The sequence below is a fragment of the Cynoglossus semilaevis genome, chromosome 14, assembly GCF_000523025.1.
Source record: "Cynoglossus semilaevis isolate Cse_v1.0 chromosome 14, Cse_v1.0, whole genome shotgun sequence".
Lineage (NCBI taxonomy): Eukaryota > Metazoa > Chordata > Actinopteri > Pleuronectiformes > Cynoglossidae > Cynoglossus > Cynoglossus semilaevis.
The window spans coordinates 8,191,348-8,211,099 of record NC_024320.1 but is presented as its reverse complement, the minus strand read 5'-3'; the positions used below and the strand labels follow the sequence as shown (position 1 = coordinate 8,211,099).

General features: G+C 38.2%; 2 protein-coding genes across 2 annotated transcripts; both read left to right on the top strand.

Annotated features, from left to right (window-relative positions):
• Positions 1-1,106: 1,106 nt before the first annotated feature.
• On the top strand, positions 1,107-14,282 carry dpp4 (dipeptidyl-peptidase 4). The gene is made up of 26 exons (XM_008324852.3): positions 1,107-1,356; positions 1,443-1,530; positions 2,499-2,591; positions 3,020-3,111; positions 3,200-3,274; positions 3,361-3,413; positions 4,177-4,249; positions 4,395-4,515; positions 4,824-4,978; positions 5,322-5,419; positions 5,516-5,645; positions 6,386-6,424; positions 6,798-6,896; positions 7,004-7,074; positions 7,171-7,224; positions 8,037-8,152; positions 8,259-8,306; positions 8,398-8,496; positions 9,527-9,596; positions 9,687-9,881; positions 10,349-10,403; positions 10,494-10,593; positions 11,373-11,431; positions 11,528-11,600; positions 11,792-11,865; positions 13,613-14,282. Exons 1-26 carry the CDS (start codon positions 1,354-1,356, stop codon positions 13,703-13,705), a joined length of 2,226 nt encoding a protein of 741 aa, XP_008323074.1. The 5' UTR covers positions 1,107-1,353; the 3' UTR covers positions 13,706-14,282.
• Positions 14,283-15,196: 914 nt separating this feature from the next.
• Positions 15,197-17,488, top strand: LOC103389444 (glucagon-1-like). The gene is made up of 4 exons (XM_025062606.1): positions 15,197-15,304; positions 15,414-15,520; positions 16,030-16,185; positions 17,124-17,488. The coding sequence occupies exons 2-4, from the start codon at positions 15,423-15,425 to the stop codon at positions 17,242-17,244; spliced, it is 375 nt and encodes a 124-aa protein (XP_024918374.1). The 5' UTR covers positions 15,197-15,304; positions 15,414-15,422; the 3' UTR covers positions 17,245-17,488.
• Positions 17,489-19,752: the final 2,264 nt, after the last annotated feature.

Below are 19,752 nucleotides of genomic sequence, written 5' to 3'. Positions count from 1 at the left end.
GCAGTGGTGCTCAAGCGGTACAATTCCTGCTCACAATGCAGTTACCAGGGGTACATTTCCAACCCCCTGATCCAGTAGGGAAGGTGTCATTGAGAAAAGAATCAAAACTTATCAATATGTGGATTACTGCTGTGCTTGCTTTACAGTATATTCTGTAAGGTCACCCAGTTCACAAGTACGTAAGAAAAATGGTAAAGAGTTTTGCTATCAAAACAAGAGGAGCATCCACCGCGGGCTTGAACTGTGAGAGCAAAGAATGTGAATTTAAATGTCCAATTGTAAAAACACACACGGTTTTCAGTAAAATAATATATTCCTATGAATTGTATAACATTTTGAGGAAATTCCCTGAAATAACAGAATTATTCCTCTTGTCTGTGTTAATGATTGTGTTTGTCTGCATTGTTTTTTCTTACTCAGCTCTTAGATGTGAATGATAATTTGTTGAGATTTTGTATTATTATTTGTCTTTTTGAAGTTTTTGCTCTTTTGCTTGGGTTTTACAATTGCATTTCTTAAAATAATAAGGAGTCCCATTCCAGAGGTTTGGTGTGAAATATCTAAGATTTAAGGTGGAAGTTTTTTTGAACCCGCACATGGGAAATAATAGAAATTTGTGTGTGACATTGTTTTTATCCTGCCTCCAAATCAAACTGCTTCTTCAAGTGTTGATTCTCAGGCATGTTGGTGTGGGAGCAAACACTCATGACAGTGTTTAGATTAGTCCACTTAAGCTTTAATGTTGTTCTTTAAGCGAGAATAAGGATTAGAAGACTTCAACATTTTGTTTAGTTAAACTAAAAGAAACTTTGGGTTTAAAAATGGATTACACAGATGTGTTATCTAAAGTGTCAATGCTGTGATCTATCTTTCTAGATCCTTCTGTCTTGTCGTCTTCCTGTTCATGTTCATATCTTTTTTCTGTCCACTTACTGAAAAAAAAAAGTTATTCTTCTGCATTCCTTATGTTCGATACATTTAAATTCGTGTTTGCGTGTAAGTCAATACAGGTCTGTGGAACACGTTTTTGTGTCACGCTGTACAACAATGTATGTATACAGTATACTGTATGTACACACATATACACAGTCCTCGAGAGAGTGACGGGGGACAGAGGAGTGTGGAAATAAGACAGCCAGTTGAAAATATGGACACTTCCTCAAAATTCTGGCAGCCCACATACGAACTTTACACCGTTAGACAATTAATACACCACCTTTGAAACTTCCCGTGAGATAATGTTTAACAGTGAAGCAACTCGCGTTCCATAACTGTGCAGTCTGTGCCGTCGCTGAACCCCAGTGGATCAATGGAATCGTGAATCTGACATAAAGTCCTTTTACGCCAGACAAAATGGTTGGTGACTGTTTTCACTGTTGAACCATTACTTCAAAAATGTTTCTTTCTAATGTTTGTGTGCGCACATGTGTGTCTCCGCTCAGATTTCCATCGCAAAGGTGGCGCTCGGTGTTTTCGGAGTGGCAGTCGTGGTCATTTTAATCGCGGTGCCCATGGCGATATTTTTGAAAGGTGAGTTGTTGTACATCAATTCAAGTGACCCATCAAACTCCGTGGAAACAGCTATGCACACGCGTCATCACGCACTTTCTCTAACGGACTGTGGACCAGAAATATACAGTCAGTCAGAATTACACAGGGCGTATAAAAATGTTGTCCTCCCTTTATATTACCTATTAGGGTTTTGTGCTCTGTTAAAATATAAATTGTTATTTTATTAAATGTGATTAATTTTGCAAATTCCCGTTTCCATCTATATCAATAAGTTTGCCACGTGATGCATGTTATTAAAAGGCTTAATGTGATGTAATGTGTCATTAGTGCTAATTAAGTCTGATATTTTATTTAATCTTCACAATGGAGCGATAAGATAAGACTTAATTCATTCCACACCGGGGAAATTCAGTAAATCCTGTACAAAGCTTTAAACTATAAATGTAGTCATTAATAGTCAAAGCAAATAAAAACAAAACAAGATACAAACAAGCCATTTTTCAGGACCAGACATACTGTAGATAAAGGTGAGTCAAAAGTATAGTGAAACTATCGCTTTAGCAAAACTACAAATAAAAAAAGGACAAAAAACAAAAGTCAACGGAGAAGAGTGGTCCCACAGTAAGGTCTCCCACCTCCACCTCCCAAATCCAGCTTCCTAACTTCAAATGACAATTGAAAGGGTCAGGGAAAGGGAAAGGGAAAGCTAGAATTGATTCAGTAAACATTAGTCAGCCAACATGTTACCCTTGGAATAGCAAAAGCTAAAATATGTAATAAACAAATTACAAAGCTACAGTGTATAATAAATAACTTTGAGTGAGCATGCAGAGTAGCTAGAAAGCAAACCAAATGTAAATAAAATAAATAAGCTGTAAAACGTAAAACGTTATTGAATGTTCATGTGACTTCAAAATGCTTCTCATCATTGTAGCATTAGTCCATCTGTTTCTGAGTCAACTTTTTTTCAATACACTCTGTTTCAGAGGAAAAAAATGGAAACCAGAATACTTTTACCCTGCAAGATGTCTTCAATTCAACCCTCAAACCAAAGTCTTACAACATGAGATGGTTCTCAGGTAGGAAACTACAACCTTCAACTGTTTGTTTTGGCTAACTTGGCAGTGGTGCCTACCTCGTATAGTATTTTTGTGGCTCTGTATTTGTACAGCTGGTAGTTTTATTGGCTTCCTCCTAGCGACGTACAACTCTTTGTTTTAACTAATGAAAGCTGCTTGACAGAAAAACTGCACATTCTGACTCATCTACTGTGTTTTTGTCCATCTTTTACCTGCCTTTGGCTAAATTAAAGCTTGTCTACTAACGTAGATTCAACGTTTTTTACTCACATGGCCCAACACATGGCAGTTGTGTGCTTCAGTGACCTAGCCAGACATGATGCTCTGATTCTGTAACATTTTGGCCAATAAACTTTGACTTTATAGGTAAATGAGTACAGATGATTCCTAATACAGTAGTTTTTCTCATTTCTATCTCCCTGCCACAGATAGTGAATATCTACATACGTCCGACGGCACAGTTTACCGTCACAATTTGCTGACTGCAAATAGCATTGTGTTCTTGAGCAAAGACACTTTTGTAAGTCCGTTTTTGTTACATGATGTCATCACCAACCCTCTCTAACCGATCCCCAGTGATGTCATGTCAACATTCTTTTCTATCCCAGGATGAAATAGAAGCTTATGATTACCAGCTGTCTGCTGACCTCACATATGTAGCTTTTATGAGCAACTACTCCAAGGTATAAAATATATTAAATCATGCATGTTGTTATATATGTTCAGCTGTAGTGACCATGTGGTATTTTATTTTCTTTTGTGCCTCTAGCTCTGGAGACATTCGTTTACAGCTTCATATACACTCTATGATGTGGGATTACAGTGAGTGTTTCGTTTTTTGTGGTTAAATAGTTGTTTTTAAAAATGTCATTTTGGCTCTTCTGACCTACGTTTCAAGAGCCTTTTTGCCTGTTTTAAGAGCATTTCCTCTCATTTTGATCTTTTGCCTGACCTTTGTTGGGCTACTTTGGCTCTTAAATAGTTCCACCCATATATAATGCTTTTTTAAAAACTATTTCTGTTCCTGTTGTCTTTTGGCTTACTTCCAAAATGTTATGTATGAAATATTTATGCAAGATTTCCATGTTATAACTTTAAGTTATATCTGGACTTTCACCAGTGTTATGGGTAATCCTTTCCTCACCACCTAAATCTGGTCAGTTATTATCTTTTCAGCTAATTTAAGTCTGTTTTTGCTTTTTTTTAACTAATATTTGATATTATTTGACATATAAATATATTTAACTTTAAAATGTCTTACTAATAGAATACTTTGTAAAAAACGTTGAAGTTACATTTATGAAAAATAAATTGTTTTGTCTAAATCTGTCTCAGTTTCTATGTCTTTGATTTACCAACAAAGATTATGGAATTATATCAATTATAGAAGCCTAGCAGCTTATCTTGGTATTGTATTTTCTTATTTTTACTCGAAAAATACAAAAATCCATTTGGTTAAATTCACTTTTTATTACCCATCTACGTCATCTGAAAACATTTGTTTCACATCAAAGTGGTTTCTGCAGCCATAGCTGTCAAGGGAAAGTGGTGCAAATCTCTTAAGGATCTTTAAAATGTTTTTCAGGAAGTTTATCACAAACTCAGGGATTCCTGAGAAGGTCCAGTACTTCGCTTGGGCTCCTGAGGGCAACAAACTGGTGAGTCTGTGTGCTTAAAGCCTTGCACGTTGCATTTTTGAAGCAATGTGCTCAAGCACAGCCTTTCCCAAACACTTGAGCGAAGTAGAAAGGTTTCAAACGTAGTGTGTAAAGAGTTTCTGAGTGTGTTTGTTTACATTTCAAGGCCTTTGTTTGGAGAAATGATGTGTACATTAAGACAAGTCCTGAGTCCAGCCCAGCGAAGGTCACGGAGAGTGGTGAGGAGAATGTGATTTCAAATGGAATCCCTGATTGGGTGTATGAAGGTAAGTGGCGTATAAATGTGTTTGGAGAGAAAAAGAGAGTGAGTGAGAGAGTTTGATTACTTTTAAAATGTATAATTGTGCAATTACTGCCTATAATATAAAAGTTCTTGTGCAGTGCATTAATCAGCAGTCCCTGATGCACTTTTAGACCTGTTGACAGTGGAGGGTGTTTTAATAACTGCATGTATGAGCCCTCTCTAAATATAACCTATTAATGATCTGATTGTACATAGTGACTCCTCTGTATTTACTTAGTTACTGTAGTTACTGGTAACTTACCAGATTTCTCACCTACTTCTCTGTTCCAGAGGAGATGTTCTCATCTACTCAGGCCCTCTGGTGGTCTCCTGGAGGAAAATATGTGGCTTATGCAGAGTTCAACGATACAGAGGTCAACACTATAGAGTACCCCTGGTATGGAGAGGACCAGTACCCCAGCACTGTTTCCATCCCATATCCAAAGGTGAGGCATGTATCCAGGGCATGTTCAGATAATCTACGAAGAATGTCCCATTGAATATGCTCTTGTGATTCTATTTGTGCAAACATAGCATTAGCATTAGTACCTGCAGTAAAATACATGTAGTTCTTTACAGCATTTACAGCAAAAACAGCATTTACAATGAACATTGATTGGTCTGGTAATACAGTAGTTCTTCCAGTTTCACTCAGTCAGGAAACGTTGTCACTTTGTGCCAAACTCTTCCCATTTGTTAAAAACCCTCCCAAAGATGCTTAATGTTCCAGCCAGATGGACACATCCATTTCTTGTAACCGCTCCATTTTGCATCCGTTTCCATGTGCAGCCAGGTACCCCCAATGCTGTTGTAAAACTGTTTGTCGTGGACACAGACAACCCCACTAAAATCATGGAGGTTGCTGTTTCAGCCTCGTTCGCCTCAAGGTAGAAAAACACAACATGTGCATTATCCAATCCATCTGATAAAAGAAAAGAGAATTTAGCTGTTTTTGTCCTATTGTGTTTTCCTCTTGGCATCAGTGAACACTACTTGGCCTCTGTTACTTGGATGACAGACAACCGGATTGCAGTACAGTGGCTGAAAAGAGTACAGAACCACCTGATCCTCCAGATGTACGACTTCACTGGGTCTGGTTGGAATCCGACTGAGGTAAAGTATCATGTCCTGTTCTGAACAGATACACCATACATCAGTGCGGGCTGAACCTGGTCCACCACACTGTTATATCTGGCCTGAAATTGGATTCCAAAATTGTGCAGTTTAAAGAGTAAATATGGTGTGGTCCTCATTTGATTTGTTTTATTTTATTTCAGTGTCCACGCCCCAAATTCTGGCCCTCTGACAAATGTTGTTAACGGGTGACACCTGGTACACAGCCTCGAATGTTGCAGATAAGAGCTGTCTCACAAATGATTGTAGAAGCAATAAAACCTCACTGACAGTAACGCCTTTTGCTTCCTTGAGTGATGAGCACAGGGTTTATAGATCTGTATTTAGCTGAGCCACCATTTTCTACACTGTAATTGCACAATTGAGCAATCTTTTATGACCAACGTTGGCTGGAGAAACGAGTCCTGATCAATATTTGAAGGAATGTACATGTGAAACCATGTACTGCACACACTCTGCATGTGTCATTTGCAACAGAGAAAAAACAGACAACTGACGAATACATGGATGTTTTTATCTCAAATGTAGATTATGTTTTTATGTAGGTTTCAGGTCAATTATCTACTGTAATTAAAAGTAATGTTTTAAAATAAACTCGATACACTCAAATTATATGTACATATTTACAGCATCAGTTTGTTTCTTGTTTTAAGTCAGATATGTGGATTGTCTGCGGTGGTGAATTCAACACTAATTAACGTTTGTTTAACAATTTACAGCATTTGGAGATAAAGAGTTCAACTGGCTGGATTGGAAGGGTAGGTCTTCAGGAAAAACACTTGTTTTTACTCAGGTCATAGCCCAGAGATTGTGACATTTTAGCCATGAAATGTAGCCCATTCATAAAAATTAGGTGACATAGTTTAAAGGTTAGCCAAACAGAGGTAAAGCAATTGTCCAAATTAAGTACACACAGCTATAATGTAGCCATTAGATAGTATAAAATTAAGTGTCAAAAATTATAGATGTCCTAGAAAGTTAGTAGCTACCCAAAAGATATAGTGACGTATCAGTTTGAGTCCAAAAAACAATTCAAATAAACCACCAAACTGCAGTGTTGTCATTCAAATACACATTGTACATGTAAAACATATTGTTGACCACAATTCACCTGTTTAAAATTCCCTATAGTTCTCTCCACCAGAACCTGTTGTTGCAGCGGACGGAAAGAGCCTTTATCTGCTAATGAGTGACAGCGCTGGATACAAGCACATCCATCATGTAGTGGGGGTAGGTCACATGGTTTTGATTTTGTCAGCCATATTCTTTCTTTATATAAGACGCACGCCGGTCTGGCAGCTTTCAGCAGTATCAGCTGTATTCATTTCTACATACAGAACACAGCAACACCAATCACCAGTGGATGGTGGGAGGTCATTAACATTTTGAAAGTCACTAAAGACAAAATGTAAGTCTGCTTGTTAACACTTTAAATCTGTAAAAAAAAAATCCACTATCACATAAGAATGCACACGTCAGGCTCATGCATATATACTATTTACAGATATTACTCCAGTAATGAAGACGGCGCCAGACCAGGAGGAAGAAATGTTTATGAGTAAGTGCTCTTTGCGCTCTTTCAAGTGATGCAATGGACTGAGCCACAAAGATTCTGCTGTTGAAACCAGTACTTAAACTTTAAATTCACATTGCTTTTATCAGCATTTTTGATTGGTCAGACAGCTTCATCAGTACCATTTAAAGCTTTCTTTTTTACTTAGTTGCTAGTGTTTTGCATTAAGTTATATTTGAAAAGCTTAAGGATGCTAAGCTATTGGACAGCTCAAGGCTCTTCAAATAAAGCAATTTATTATATAACTTCAAAACCCTTTTCTTTTATTTTGTAATAACTTTGACGGAATTTATTTTTCCCAACTTTTGGCTAACATTTAGTTCTTTGGGAATGGTATTACTCACAGTTTTCTTGGTTAATTTATGCTGTCTCCTCACCCACCCTCAGGCAAACATTGACCTAATTTTGTAATTATTATTTACAATTTGTAGCTTCTAGCTATTTGTAGCTCTAAAGTGTTTTGTGAGTATGAGTACAATGAGATTTAAACCTTTTAGTAAACATAAAATGAATTAGCCTCTCTCTCTAGGTTTTTAATCTGTTTTTCTCTTATTACTAATTTTCATATTTTTATATTTTTTCATGGTAACTTATCTGTAATTTTCTCATTATAGCAACATTTGTCTACATTTATTCTAGAAACATTACTGCCAGGCTTTAGTAGATATTTTTGAAATGCAGGTTCAGATATTCATTGACTTGAATCCTAGCTTCTTAGTATACACATTATGATTAACTAACTAATTGTCTTTGGTTGCTGTTTGTGTAACGCCTCTATCTTTGTCTGTCTGTCTAAGGTTGACCAACAATAACATCACAACGTGTCTGACTTGTGCTGTAGATGAAGAAAAATGTCTATATAACTCCGCTTACTTCAGCCACGAAGCCTCCTACTACCGCATGAGCTGCAGTGGTCAGTTTAAAAAAACATCCTTACAATCTCAAATCAAACATTCATGAATATGTTTTACTGTATTTGTATGGAAAAAAGATTTATACTGAAGTATTTGTATGTACAGGTCCAGGCATCCCCTACCATTCACTGTGGGACAACAAAAATGGCAGAGGTACGAAAACACATCAAGAATTAGTTTTCAGTGCCCTCAAACACAAAGTAGATGTTTACATTTGTAAAATATGTTATATGTCAAATTGCAGAGCTGAGGACTCTGGAAGACAACAGTCAGTTCACCAGTCTGATATCTAACATCCAAATGCCAACCATGCAGCGGGGTAAAATCTCAATCGCTGGCTACGGTGAGTTTGATACACAAGCTAAGGATATCAGAAATGAGCAGATCAGCGGGGCAGTTATTGTTGATCAGTTCAGAGATGAAGTTTGAGAGGCAAAGTTTAGATGGTTCTGACATGTGCAGAGGAGAGACAGTGGAAACAAAAGGTTGTTGGAAATAGAGCGGCCAGGGAGGAGAGAGTAAGATTTACGGATGTAGAGAAGAGGAAATGGAGATAGTTGGTGTAGGATTAAAGAGGATAGTGTGAGATGGAGGCAGATGCTCTGCTCTGGAGACACCTGAAACAAACAGCTGAAATAAAGAGGAAGCTTTTCCTGGGGTGATGTGTTCACACTTTCTCTAACCTTAAGCAGTTTTGACACAGTTTTTGTTCTTTCTAGATTAAAATAAGGCTATTTCTGGGCTACCTTGTGTTTTAGCAGTTGTTAGTGTTCTATTTTTGACTATAGCTACATATGCTTTTTGCCATCATATGTAATATGGAGTATTTCATAAAATATATTATTTTGACAATTTGTGCTTAAAAAGGTTTCTGCCAAAATGCAGACACCAAAACCTTTAAATTCCCTGTGACTGTATGTGGTGGGTCAGAAGGTTTAGCAAAGTAATTTAAAAGGTTTTAAAACTGAAAAACTATTTTTTAACCAAAAACATTCCAGTTTTATTCAAACTTGAACAGAATTTTTTTTTTTCAATTTTAGTTTGATCTAGCTCTATCTGATGTGTTTTAATTTCCCCGAACTGAAGAAAACCAAAAAGATGTTTGTGACATTGTGTGAAAGAAATTAACATTCTCTGATGGAAACCCCCTGCAGACATAAGTCAAACATATGTAGAGGATATGAGGGGAAACAGTTCCACTATAAATGTAAGCAGTGATTTATTTTATTTTATTCTTAGAATAAGCCTGAGCTCCCCTTATATAAAACATGATAAGAAAACTAACCTTGACATTTTCCATCATATCTATGTCATTTATGTACAGCTTCACTTTCCAGTTTTTCTTGAAAATAAAAACTGATGTTGTTTGACAGAACTCTGGTACCAGATGTTTCTGCCGCCAGGCTTTAAGAAATCCAAGAAATACCCATTACTAATAGATGTGTAAGTGATTTTCTTTTGAACCAGACATTTTGTGATTGTTATATTTTCCCAATATAGTTAACAATCTTGTTGTGACTCCCAAAAACCCAGATATGCGGGGCCGTGTAGCCAGAAAGCGGACTTTATTTACAGGGTGAGCTGGGCCACATACCTGGCCAGCACTGAGAAAATCATCGTGGCAAGTTTCGACGGAAGAGGAAGTGGCTACCAGGGTGACAGGATAATGCATGAAATCTACAAACGCCTGGGAACCTATGAGGTGGAAGATCAGATAACAGCAGCAAGGTGGGGTGCGGAGGGAGGGCGGGGGAAGGGGGGCAGCTTTGTCATGTAAATGCATCTCAAACAAACAGACGTCAGCCTTTTTCCATCAAAGCCAGATAAAACTGGATTTCACCTGTTCTGCTTGATAAAACCAGAGTTAAAAAAAAGCAGAGGATTATGGGAAAAGGCACCATGTGTAACATATACTCTAGAATGATGGCAAAATGTTACACCTGCCTGTAGCACGGACCATGAAACAGCTCCGGTATGATTGGAGATTAGATGCATACGTGGAGAAATGACTCCACGTTGGCTAGAAAAGGAAATAATAACTTTTTTCTCAACTGTTTTTCTGAAAGAATTTGATCAAAACTGAGCTTAATAACAAAAGTTTGGCCTTCAAAAGTGTCACAACAGTTGGTCTACGGTCTACACATTGATACAGATTACCTCCTTATCTTCTGTAATATTCTGCTTGAATTTGTTAGAGAGTTCATCAAAATGGGCTTCATTGACCAGGACAGAGTGGCCATCTGGGGATGGGTGAGTGGAGCTGGAGTTTACGCCTCACCTCAGTGTCAGAGTGACTGGTGTCCACTGGAGTTTCAGTAATCAGCTGTTCTTATGTTACAGTCTTACGGTGGATACGTCACCTCTATGGCCTTAGGGTCGGGCAGTGGAGTCTTCAAATGTGGAATGGCAGTGGCCCCTGTTTCCAAATGGGATTATTATGGTACTTTTGTCATTTTTAAATAATAATAATAATATTAATAGTAATATTAATAATTTAGTCCTTTATTCGTCCCACAACAGAGAAATCTACAGTGAGTCATGCAACACCAGTTGAAGGACTATTTCATCTGTAATTCAATCTATTGGTCACATATCTGTTACACACACACACGCCACACAGTACTGGTATATATATATATATATCTATATATATATATTTGAATTCAAATTCAAATATAAAGTTACTTTATAGGGAGCTGATAAACTGTAATTTATCCCTTGACTGTTGTTGGGCCCCGTATGGCTATGAATATATTTGTGTATTTCTTATTTAACTATTTCTTAGTTCTTCTTGTATTTTTACCACCAACAACACGGTGTTAAAGAGAGGAAAGCAGAATTCAGGTGTCTGTAGATCCTTCAAAGTTGATGGTGATGGCTGTGTAGCTATTTTTGGATTTTGACAAAAGAAGGGGGATCATCTTCAAACACTGGCCTTATGTTAACACTTGTTAATATCAGGGATGGCTCCGATACTCAGGATTGGTATTCATCAAAATTTCAGGATTGAACATCGAAAAAAACAACTATTGCCCAAATGTTTAACTTAACTTTGTGCATCATGCTGTAAACAGGAACACTAAGAAAGAAGGTATCGGAATGATTTTGATATTGGTATTGGCAGATACTCCGTGTTGCAGTGTCAGTATCAGTATCATCATCAGTGACATTAAAAAAGTTGCATCAAGTTAATACATATCTTCTGCTTCGCTGTTTCAGACACCATTTACACCGAGCGTTACATGATGGAACCCTCAGAGAACCAGGCTGGCTATGCTGTGAGTTTCACTCTGATAATTGATAATTGATACTTGCCCTTTTTGTTTACACTAACGGTCATGATGTTACCTCCACAACAATATGTCCGTGTGCAGGACTCCACAGTGACGGCCAGGGCCAAGAACTTCCACTCAGTCCAGTACCTCTTGGTGCATGGAACAGCTGATGGTGAGTCACACAGCCAGTCGTTTTTATAACTTTATAACTCCTCAGCACATGTCAGACCCAGCTGAACCTTGACCTGACTTTATCTCCAGTTGGTTTTACCTCATCTTTTTATCTCATCTGCTCAAATTTCAAATAACACTAAATCCAAAATGAATCATACACAAGTATTTCCTTTGTGTGTTTTTTTTTAGACAATGTCCACTTTCAGCAGGCAGCAGAGATATCAGAAGCCCTTGTGGAGGAGCAGGTGGACTTTGAAGCAATGGTAAGTGAAAATTAAGTTGAATTCTTTAACCAGCATAACTGCCTGTTTAGAAAATCAATAGACCGTTCCAAAATTAGGCTATATTCACAGTAGGACTGGCCCAATCAGATACTCAGGTATCTGAGTATCTAGGTACCCCTGCACATGACCACATTTAGTCACATTCACCTCTCTAACTTTTTTTTTTAGTTACTGTTCTAAACTGTAACCAAAGAAATGTCTTCTTTCATTTAATCCATCTGTGTAAATACTGAGTTACTAACAACAGATAAACAGGAGCAGTGGGTTTTGGGCATGCTCCTGGGAAGCTTCCTCAACACACAACTTCCTTGTCACTCCCAAAATCTCAGAATCTTCTTTTCTGCCACCTCCAGTGCAGCCTAATGTCTATTGGCCTGAACCACTGCATCATGGCAGGTCCCACTACTGTCCAAAAGCTATCCTTTCATTTTTGCTGCTTTCCTTATGTTACAAGTTGCCTGTTATGTGCGTCTCTGTCTGTCCCACCCTGCCTGCACCTGTTTCTTCACCTTTTATGTGCTCTGTCCATTTCCGTGGATGGTTGATTCCAGGTCCTTTATCTTTCCATTTGCCTCTTCCTCCTTTACACACGTGTTATCTCCTGCTGACCTTCATTCCGCTTTACTCTAAACCAGGGGTCACCGACCTTTCTGCAACAGAGAGCTACTTCAAGGTCACTCAGTAATACAGAGAGCTACTTGTTTGATACAGACTTCCCCAACAATGTAATAATAATTAGTTCTGGGACATACAATAGTAGACACTCGATTTATTCGGCCCATTTGAATATCACTGCAAGTGGAACTGACTCTACAAGCACAGTAACAGTACAGTTTTGACCCTCTTGTTGACTAGGGTACTCTTTAGAACATACCTTGCGGACACCTTAGGTAGTCCACAGGGGCTACCAGGTGACCCTGGGCACCACGTTGGTGACCCCTGCTCTAGAGGAACTGTCCACCTTCTCAGTTCCCTACCATCATTACAAATTACTTCATGGACCTCATCTATCAACCTGTTCATCACCACAGCAAACAAATTGAGGCCCCACCCCTACCTCTCATCATCATCTGTCAGTACGCCCTCACTGCCCCCAAACAATGCGGCGCCACCTGTATGTGTGTTTGTGTGTGAGTGCATGCCTGTTCGCAGGCTAGAGAGACCGAGTCCAGCCCCAGGACTGACTGACTGACAGAGATTAGAGATGGTGAAATGTTGTTTATTATTATTACTTTGTTTTGTTATCACTAAAGAGACTGTGACCGTGAACACGAACAGGTATCGACTGTGCAGCAGATACCACACTGAAAGTCAGTGTGAACACAAAAGTGCCAGGGGATCGACAGTGTACCAGAGCAGCTAGGCCCTGTGATAGACTATTGTTGGTCACAATCTAGATGGCAAGACATGGGACATAGATTGTCAACCACTGATAATGATCTACAGTATGAGTGACAAATGGCATTGGTTGAATGACCCTGTCACAGAGCAGTAATTATTTACAACACAACACGCAACGCTACAGTGGGTGTGACCGTGACCTCTGGCCAAGCTGTCAAACCGTTACCTCAGGGAAGAGTTTAGCTGCTGTGTGAATGGTCAGCGCTTTTAAAGAAAAGCTAATCTGAGTCTGGTTAAATTTAAAAACATAACTCTAACTGCGGGCTTGTAAAAGCCAATCATGTTGTTTGTTTGTTTGTAAAGTGACAGTGTGTTTCTGTTCCAGTGGTACACTGACAAGGATCATGGGCTTGGTGGCTCCGCCTATCAACATGTCTACACCCACATGACTCACTTCCTGCTAAGGTGCTTTCAATGACTCCTCTTTTTTCCTAGTGTTTGGGATCAGGATTTAATTGTCGCTGCAGGTTTCATTATTACTCAGCCAAATGCCAAGAAAGAACACAGTTTCATTCTGCACCTGAATATGACTTGAACAAGTGGAGTATATTATTCACCGATTTACACACAATGCACTTAAAATACTCAGTTCATAAATGTAGTAACTGTTTAACTAATTATTTGTCTATTGTTTCGTGAGAGTAATTTAAAGAAACATTCAAATGAAACATGATATTTTTTACAAGCTGCTAAACACTGCAACTCCACTGAAGGGTGATTAATGACATCATAACACATTTGTCAGTTGAAAAGAGGAGTCAGGGTTATGATAGGTCTGACCTTTGACGCCCTGTCGCAAGGACTTAAATAACATTCATGTTTGATATAGTATAATTTGTTAATTTGTTGTGACAAACCTCAACCCTAACCCAACAATCATTTTTTTATTTTTGCATAACCAATGTGTGTATTGCTGTATTCCACGGAAATTAAACACTGTGTATAAGCTGCACCTAAAGCCTTTCAAAATAAAACATTTCTGCTGCATAAAAAAATATTCTCACAGATTCCTAACTGCCAAAATGGTACAAAGCTTCATTACAACTATGGTGAAGCTGGGGAAGCAAATTCCATAGAAATGAATGGTTGTAATCTAGACTGGACACCATCCTGTTTATACATCTATGATGACCACAGATATTGATATTGTCAAGGCTCGGTGAATTTTCAAAATAAAAAACATTTCAGACTTTATCCTGCCAGTACTGGAGTCTGGAAATATTATCTTTAGCTTGAGAAAGTAAAGGAAAATAACTGGATTCTCTTTAAGTCGCTTCGGCCCGATACCAAATGATCAATACCGGTCCAGGCACCGGGGATTTGGGACCTCAGCTGTAAGGCATAATGGTTGCAGTATTATAAATGGGTGCCAGAGTTAAATCTAAATATTAATTTGTTAAAGGTATTTACCGAGTGTTAAAAGTTCTGGTATTTCCACAATGTGTTAGGGTCTTTTATAGCTATGGTTACACACCAAATGACCTCTGGGTCAAGGGTCGTTTTTCACAAACATCAGCTGGTCTGTGCCAGTCTGGTTGAACAGGTTGCTTATGCAGAAATAAGTCAATATTTTCTGTTCAGTCCTGGTAATTTGATCAGATGGAATCGCCAAATACTGACTCACTGCTCAAATATGACACTGCACGCATCACTTCCTGTCATTATGATGAGGATGACACAGTAGCCCGTGAAAGAATCGCCTCCTCCCCAGCTCATGGCACTCTCTGTTTGCCCAGATGAAATGCTCTTGTTTGATCTCAACACCTAAGTAGACCTCACGCATGGGTGGCCATTGCTCTGGACCAAACGCTCCAGCTCGTTCTCTCAGACAATAAGCCGGGGTCGGTGTCTAATGGGTTGAGAGTAAAAGGTAAATCTGGAGGAGTTGTTAACTCAGTCCAGACCCCAGAGTCCATCTAGGGTATAAAAGAGCACCTGTGTATGAAGAGAGTTAGATACAGACACCAGCAACAAGTGGAGGTACTACTCATTTGTAGGGCAGAAAAGGGAAATAAAGGTAAGTTGGGATTTGGTTGCATGCACACTGAATTCAACTATTATCACTCGTAACCTCTTTGAAAAAGGTCTTAACATTATTTCTGCTTTTTTCCCATGGGTGTACTTAGTTTATAACCATGAAAAGCATCCGTTCTCTGGCTGGAATCCTCCTGGTTTTTGGCTTTGTCCACACCAGCTGCCAGGTTCCTCTGCAGGAAGCGGACGACAGCTCCAGGTACTGGTTTGAAGCACGGCTTCTGCCGTTTTAGTAGTTTATTTGGTCATTCTTTTTTTGTTTTATCAAGGGATTTTTTACTTTATATTCTTGGAATAATTGCTGTCCAAGCATATTCATTGATCAAACAACCTAAATATGTGCTTTTTTCAGTAGGTTTTGCTGTTAACATAAGTTAGGTTGACAAGATAATTGAAACCAATAGTGAATGTAAAAGGCAATTTTAAATTCTGAGTTGATCAAAGTAATGATGTTGAAAAAAGACCCTAAAGAAATGAGCATCAGTGAGTTTTTTACTATTTCTGAAAAAATGAATATGGAGCATATCACCTCAGTCTTTAAACTAATAAAATAAAATAATTTATTTAAAATAATTTATTTATATTTCTCTTCAGTACACAATGATAAAATAAAAAAACACTTTTACAAACACTTATATAAAGTTTTATAATTTATTTATATTTCTCTTCAGTACAACATATGGTCATGGTCACTGTTTTCTCCTCAAGTTTTGAGTCACAGGTCACGTTAGCGGACGAGTCTAGAGATGTCTCCAACATGAAAAGACACTCAGAGGGAACATTCTCCAATGACTTCAGCAAATACCTGGAGGACAGGAAGGCACAGGACTTCGTCCGATGGCTGATGAACAACAAGAGGAGTGGGTGAGTGAATAAGTGAACATCTTTCATCCATCCATCTATCTATCTATCTATCTATCTATCTGTCTATCTGTCTGTCTGTCTGTCTGTCTATCTATCTATCTATCTATCTATCTGTCTATCTGTCTGTCTGTCTGTCTGTCTATCTATCTATCTATCTATCTGTCTATCTGTCTGTCTGTCTGTCTGTCTGCCTATCTGTCTATCTAGCAGTAATACAGTAATGCAGTAAAGCCAGATGTATGACATCAAAAATCTGACCAAAACACTTTCAAACCTCTGGTCATAAATTTCAGTACTTATAAATGTTTAAATGTGTTAAACAGTGTGAGCACCTAAACATGCACAAAAAATGCTATTCTTTGAACCAAAAATGATTATCCTCCTGGCATCAAATCTGGGCAACACATCTCTAAGAAATATATCGTTTGATACAAATATGGTATATTAATATATTGACTTAATGTTTACAATCACATTAATGTGTAGGAGGTTGGTTTTAGCAGTACGTTCAGCCTGTTCTGTGGAGATTTGGATGCTATAGCCTGAATATGTGCAAAGAACTATTTTTCTTTGCACATATTTCTTATCCAGGATTAAAATGGTTTATTTTAGGGATGGCCCGATCTGATACTCAGGATCGGTATCGGTCCGATATTGGTCAAAATTTCAGGATTGAATATCGAAATGACAACCATAGCCCATCCACTCTGATGGCTGAGTCCATATGTTCAACTTAACTTTGCACTACATGCTGTAAACAGGGACACTATCACCTCAGCATGGTGGAGGAAAAAAGAAGGTATCGGATTGATGTCGGTAAACACTCGCAGTATTGATATCAGACAAGACATTTTCAAAACTCAGCAGAAGGGCGGCTTTGTGACCCATTTTTTCTGCCAAAAACCTTCAACATCTACTGTTTTTCTTTGTTTTTTTAGCTTTGCCGAGAAGCGCCACGCAGATGGGACCTTCACCAGTGACATGAGCTCCTACCTCACGGACAAGGCAATTAGAGACTTTGTGGCGAGGCTTAAAGCTGGACAAGTCAGAAGAGAGTAGGCAGCTCCTCCTTCCTCCTCCTCCTCCTCCTCCTCTTCTGCAGAATCCAAACCCTTCTTCTGACCTTCCTTTGTCTGTTTCCAATGTGAAGAAAGAGACAGGGATGTTGAGTCGGCAGGAAAAAACTAATCAACTGCTATTTCTGCTCCTTCACTTTATTTCTGATTATTTTCTTTGCTTTGTTTCATGACGAATCCTGTGATTGTGCTCAAATAAATCACCTGAACTTGTTTTACAGTATTGATTTATACATGTCACACCTGTTTTGCATTGAATGATTACTATTATTATTATTATTATTATATTACTGTTATTAGTCAGATGGGAAACCTCAGCAGCTTCTTAGATAGTGGGTCAAATCAAAACCCTTCCTTTCTCTTTCCTTACCATCTCTCTTCATATAAAATTGGTCACTTCACCACAGTGTGAAAGGAATTTTAATCCTTTAGTTGATTACATCTGAATCTGGAATCCGTTTTTTCTGACCCTTTGATCAAACCGGGTCACACATTTGATCCATTTCTGTTTTGTTTTGTGGTTTCAGTTTGACTGACAGTCTGCACATCTTTTGACAATCAATTTGACAATCATTTAATGCTACTATATATGTGGGCCAATTGACCAATACTGACCTGTGTGAGTTATTGGACCAGACAAATTACTCTGGACCCAAATTAGGCAATAAAAGGGTCTGACATATTTCAGAAGTGGCTGTGTTGTGTCCAACAAATAAAATCTCAGCCACTTCATTCATCTCTGCATGGACACCAAGTGGAAGAAGACCAAGTTATTGTTTAAACCACACTGTAGTTTAAGAACGCAGGCCTCATATTTGGCAAAATGTTGACCAATCACTCAATAGTCCCAATTTTTGACATTCTATGGACCAGACAAATTCATCTGCAAACAATAAAATTATAGACAGGTAGCTATTGCTGGAGATAGCAATAGCAGCCCGTCTGTAATTTTATTGTTTTTTGGTCTGGATGGTTAAGATTCAGACAGATTTTCTGGTATTTTTAGGGCTATGTTCTGTAACTTGGATCTGACCCACATTTAAAACATCAGATATGGACCAAAAGTGTTTTTTATGCCCTAGTGGAAAAAAGGCCAAACTGTCTGATTCAATATTAGGCCCATTGGATTATGTTTGGTTTTATATTCAGGATGTAGGCCAGTCTTTTTTTGCAGTATGTGGGCCAAATTAAATGACTCTGCTGCTCGTCCTCCATACAGTGTTAGTGTGGCCGAGGCTGCGGTTAGATCACTGTGGTCAAACTGGCCATGGAGTGGTCAGTTTACTATGTTTTACTATGTACCTCTGTGCATACTCAGATCTGAAAGGGAAAGGCCCCGCAGGAGGCACGTAGATGGAAGCTTCACCAGTGATGTTAGCAAGGTGCTTGATTCCATGGCTGCAAAGGAATATTTACTGTGGGTCATGACCTCCAAGCCGTCGGGGGAAAAGTAAAGGTGAGTACTGTGAGGAACCTGGTCACTCCCAGGGCAGATTTTAATGTGTACTACACGTAAGGAGATGTCACGTTCACTGTATGTGTTGTGAAGCAACATGATTCACGTTGCACAATGGCAGTGACATTTGCAGTACTCTGCAGTACACCCTTTTGTAGAGTAGACTATTGAATATTGTCTACCACTACCCCCACTCACAGCAATTGCTTAAAACTCAACCTTAATCTAAACAATAATTCTTAAGAAAAAATTGAATTAATATGTGCAACTCCCATTTCTTTTTTATGGTCTGCTGGTGGTGGTCATCTGCTGCAAGTGACTGTGATCATCTCTTCTTTTTTTTCTTTTTTTTTTTTTTTGCAGCTCCAACAGACAGATACCTGTGTATGCTGCACATGTAACCGAAACGACCAGGAATAGGAAGCCATACTGTTTGCATGTTGTAAAGACCAAATATTTAAAACTGTAAAAAAAAAAAAAAATTGATCAGGAACCTTAAGCACCACAAACCCTTATCAAAAAAACTATATGTCTTGTGCATGCTCATAATTGCAGACTGCATTTCCACTTTTAAAACAGTCCTGTGACTATAATGACAATAAGCCCACTCTAATATGACCAAAGTTAAAAAGTCAAAGTTTAAAGAGTTAAAGTAAGTTATAAAAAAGAGACTAGTCAACAGCCTAGGAGAAGTTAATCAAACAACAAGTAGAAGTAAACTAAAGAATAACTGATGATATATTTGTGTTAATGGAGAGTGTACTCATTCACTCACCCACAGTCCTGAAATAAAAGCTCACAGAAAATATAACTAAAGGTCATCAACAAAAACAAAATATCAAATAATCAAAATCAAGGAAAGTTGTATGATAGGTACAGGATTTGACCAGTGTAAGAGGAATCCTAGACTGTAGATGCTAGTCTTAAATGTCCTCATCAGTTTTTCTTCCTATAAGAATTTTTTTTTAAATCAGAAATTTGTAAGGCATTATCTTAAAGTGTGTGTTTTATCACAGATACTTCCTTGTATTAATG

Excerpts from the sequence above, each read along its gene's own strand:
- dpp4 (XM_008324852.3), top strand. Across the intron at positions 4,250-4,394 it reads CTCCTGAGGGCAACAAACTG|GCCTTTGTTTGGAGAAATGA; the intron begins GTGAGTCTGTGT and ends TTACATTTCAAG. Across the intron at positions 7,075-7,170 it reads AAAGTCACTAAAGACAAAAT|ATATTACTCCAGTAATGAAG; the intron begins GTAAGTCTGCTT and ends TACTATTTACAG.
- LOC103389444 (XM_025062606.1), top strand. The coding sequence starts at position 15,423 with ATGAAAAGCATCCGTTCTCTGGCTGGAATCCTCCTGGTTTTTGGCTTT. Across the intron at positions 15,521-16,029 it reads GAAGCGGACGACAGCTCCAG|TTTTGAGTCACAGGTCACGT; the intron begins GTACTGGTTTGA and ends TTTCTCCTCAAG. Across the intron at positions 16,186-17,123 it reads ATGAACAACAAGAGGAGTGG|CTTTGCCGAGAAGCGCCACG; the intron begins GTGAGTGAATAA and ends TTGTTTTTTTAG.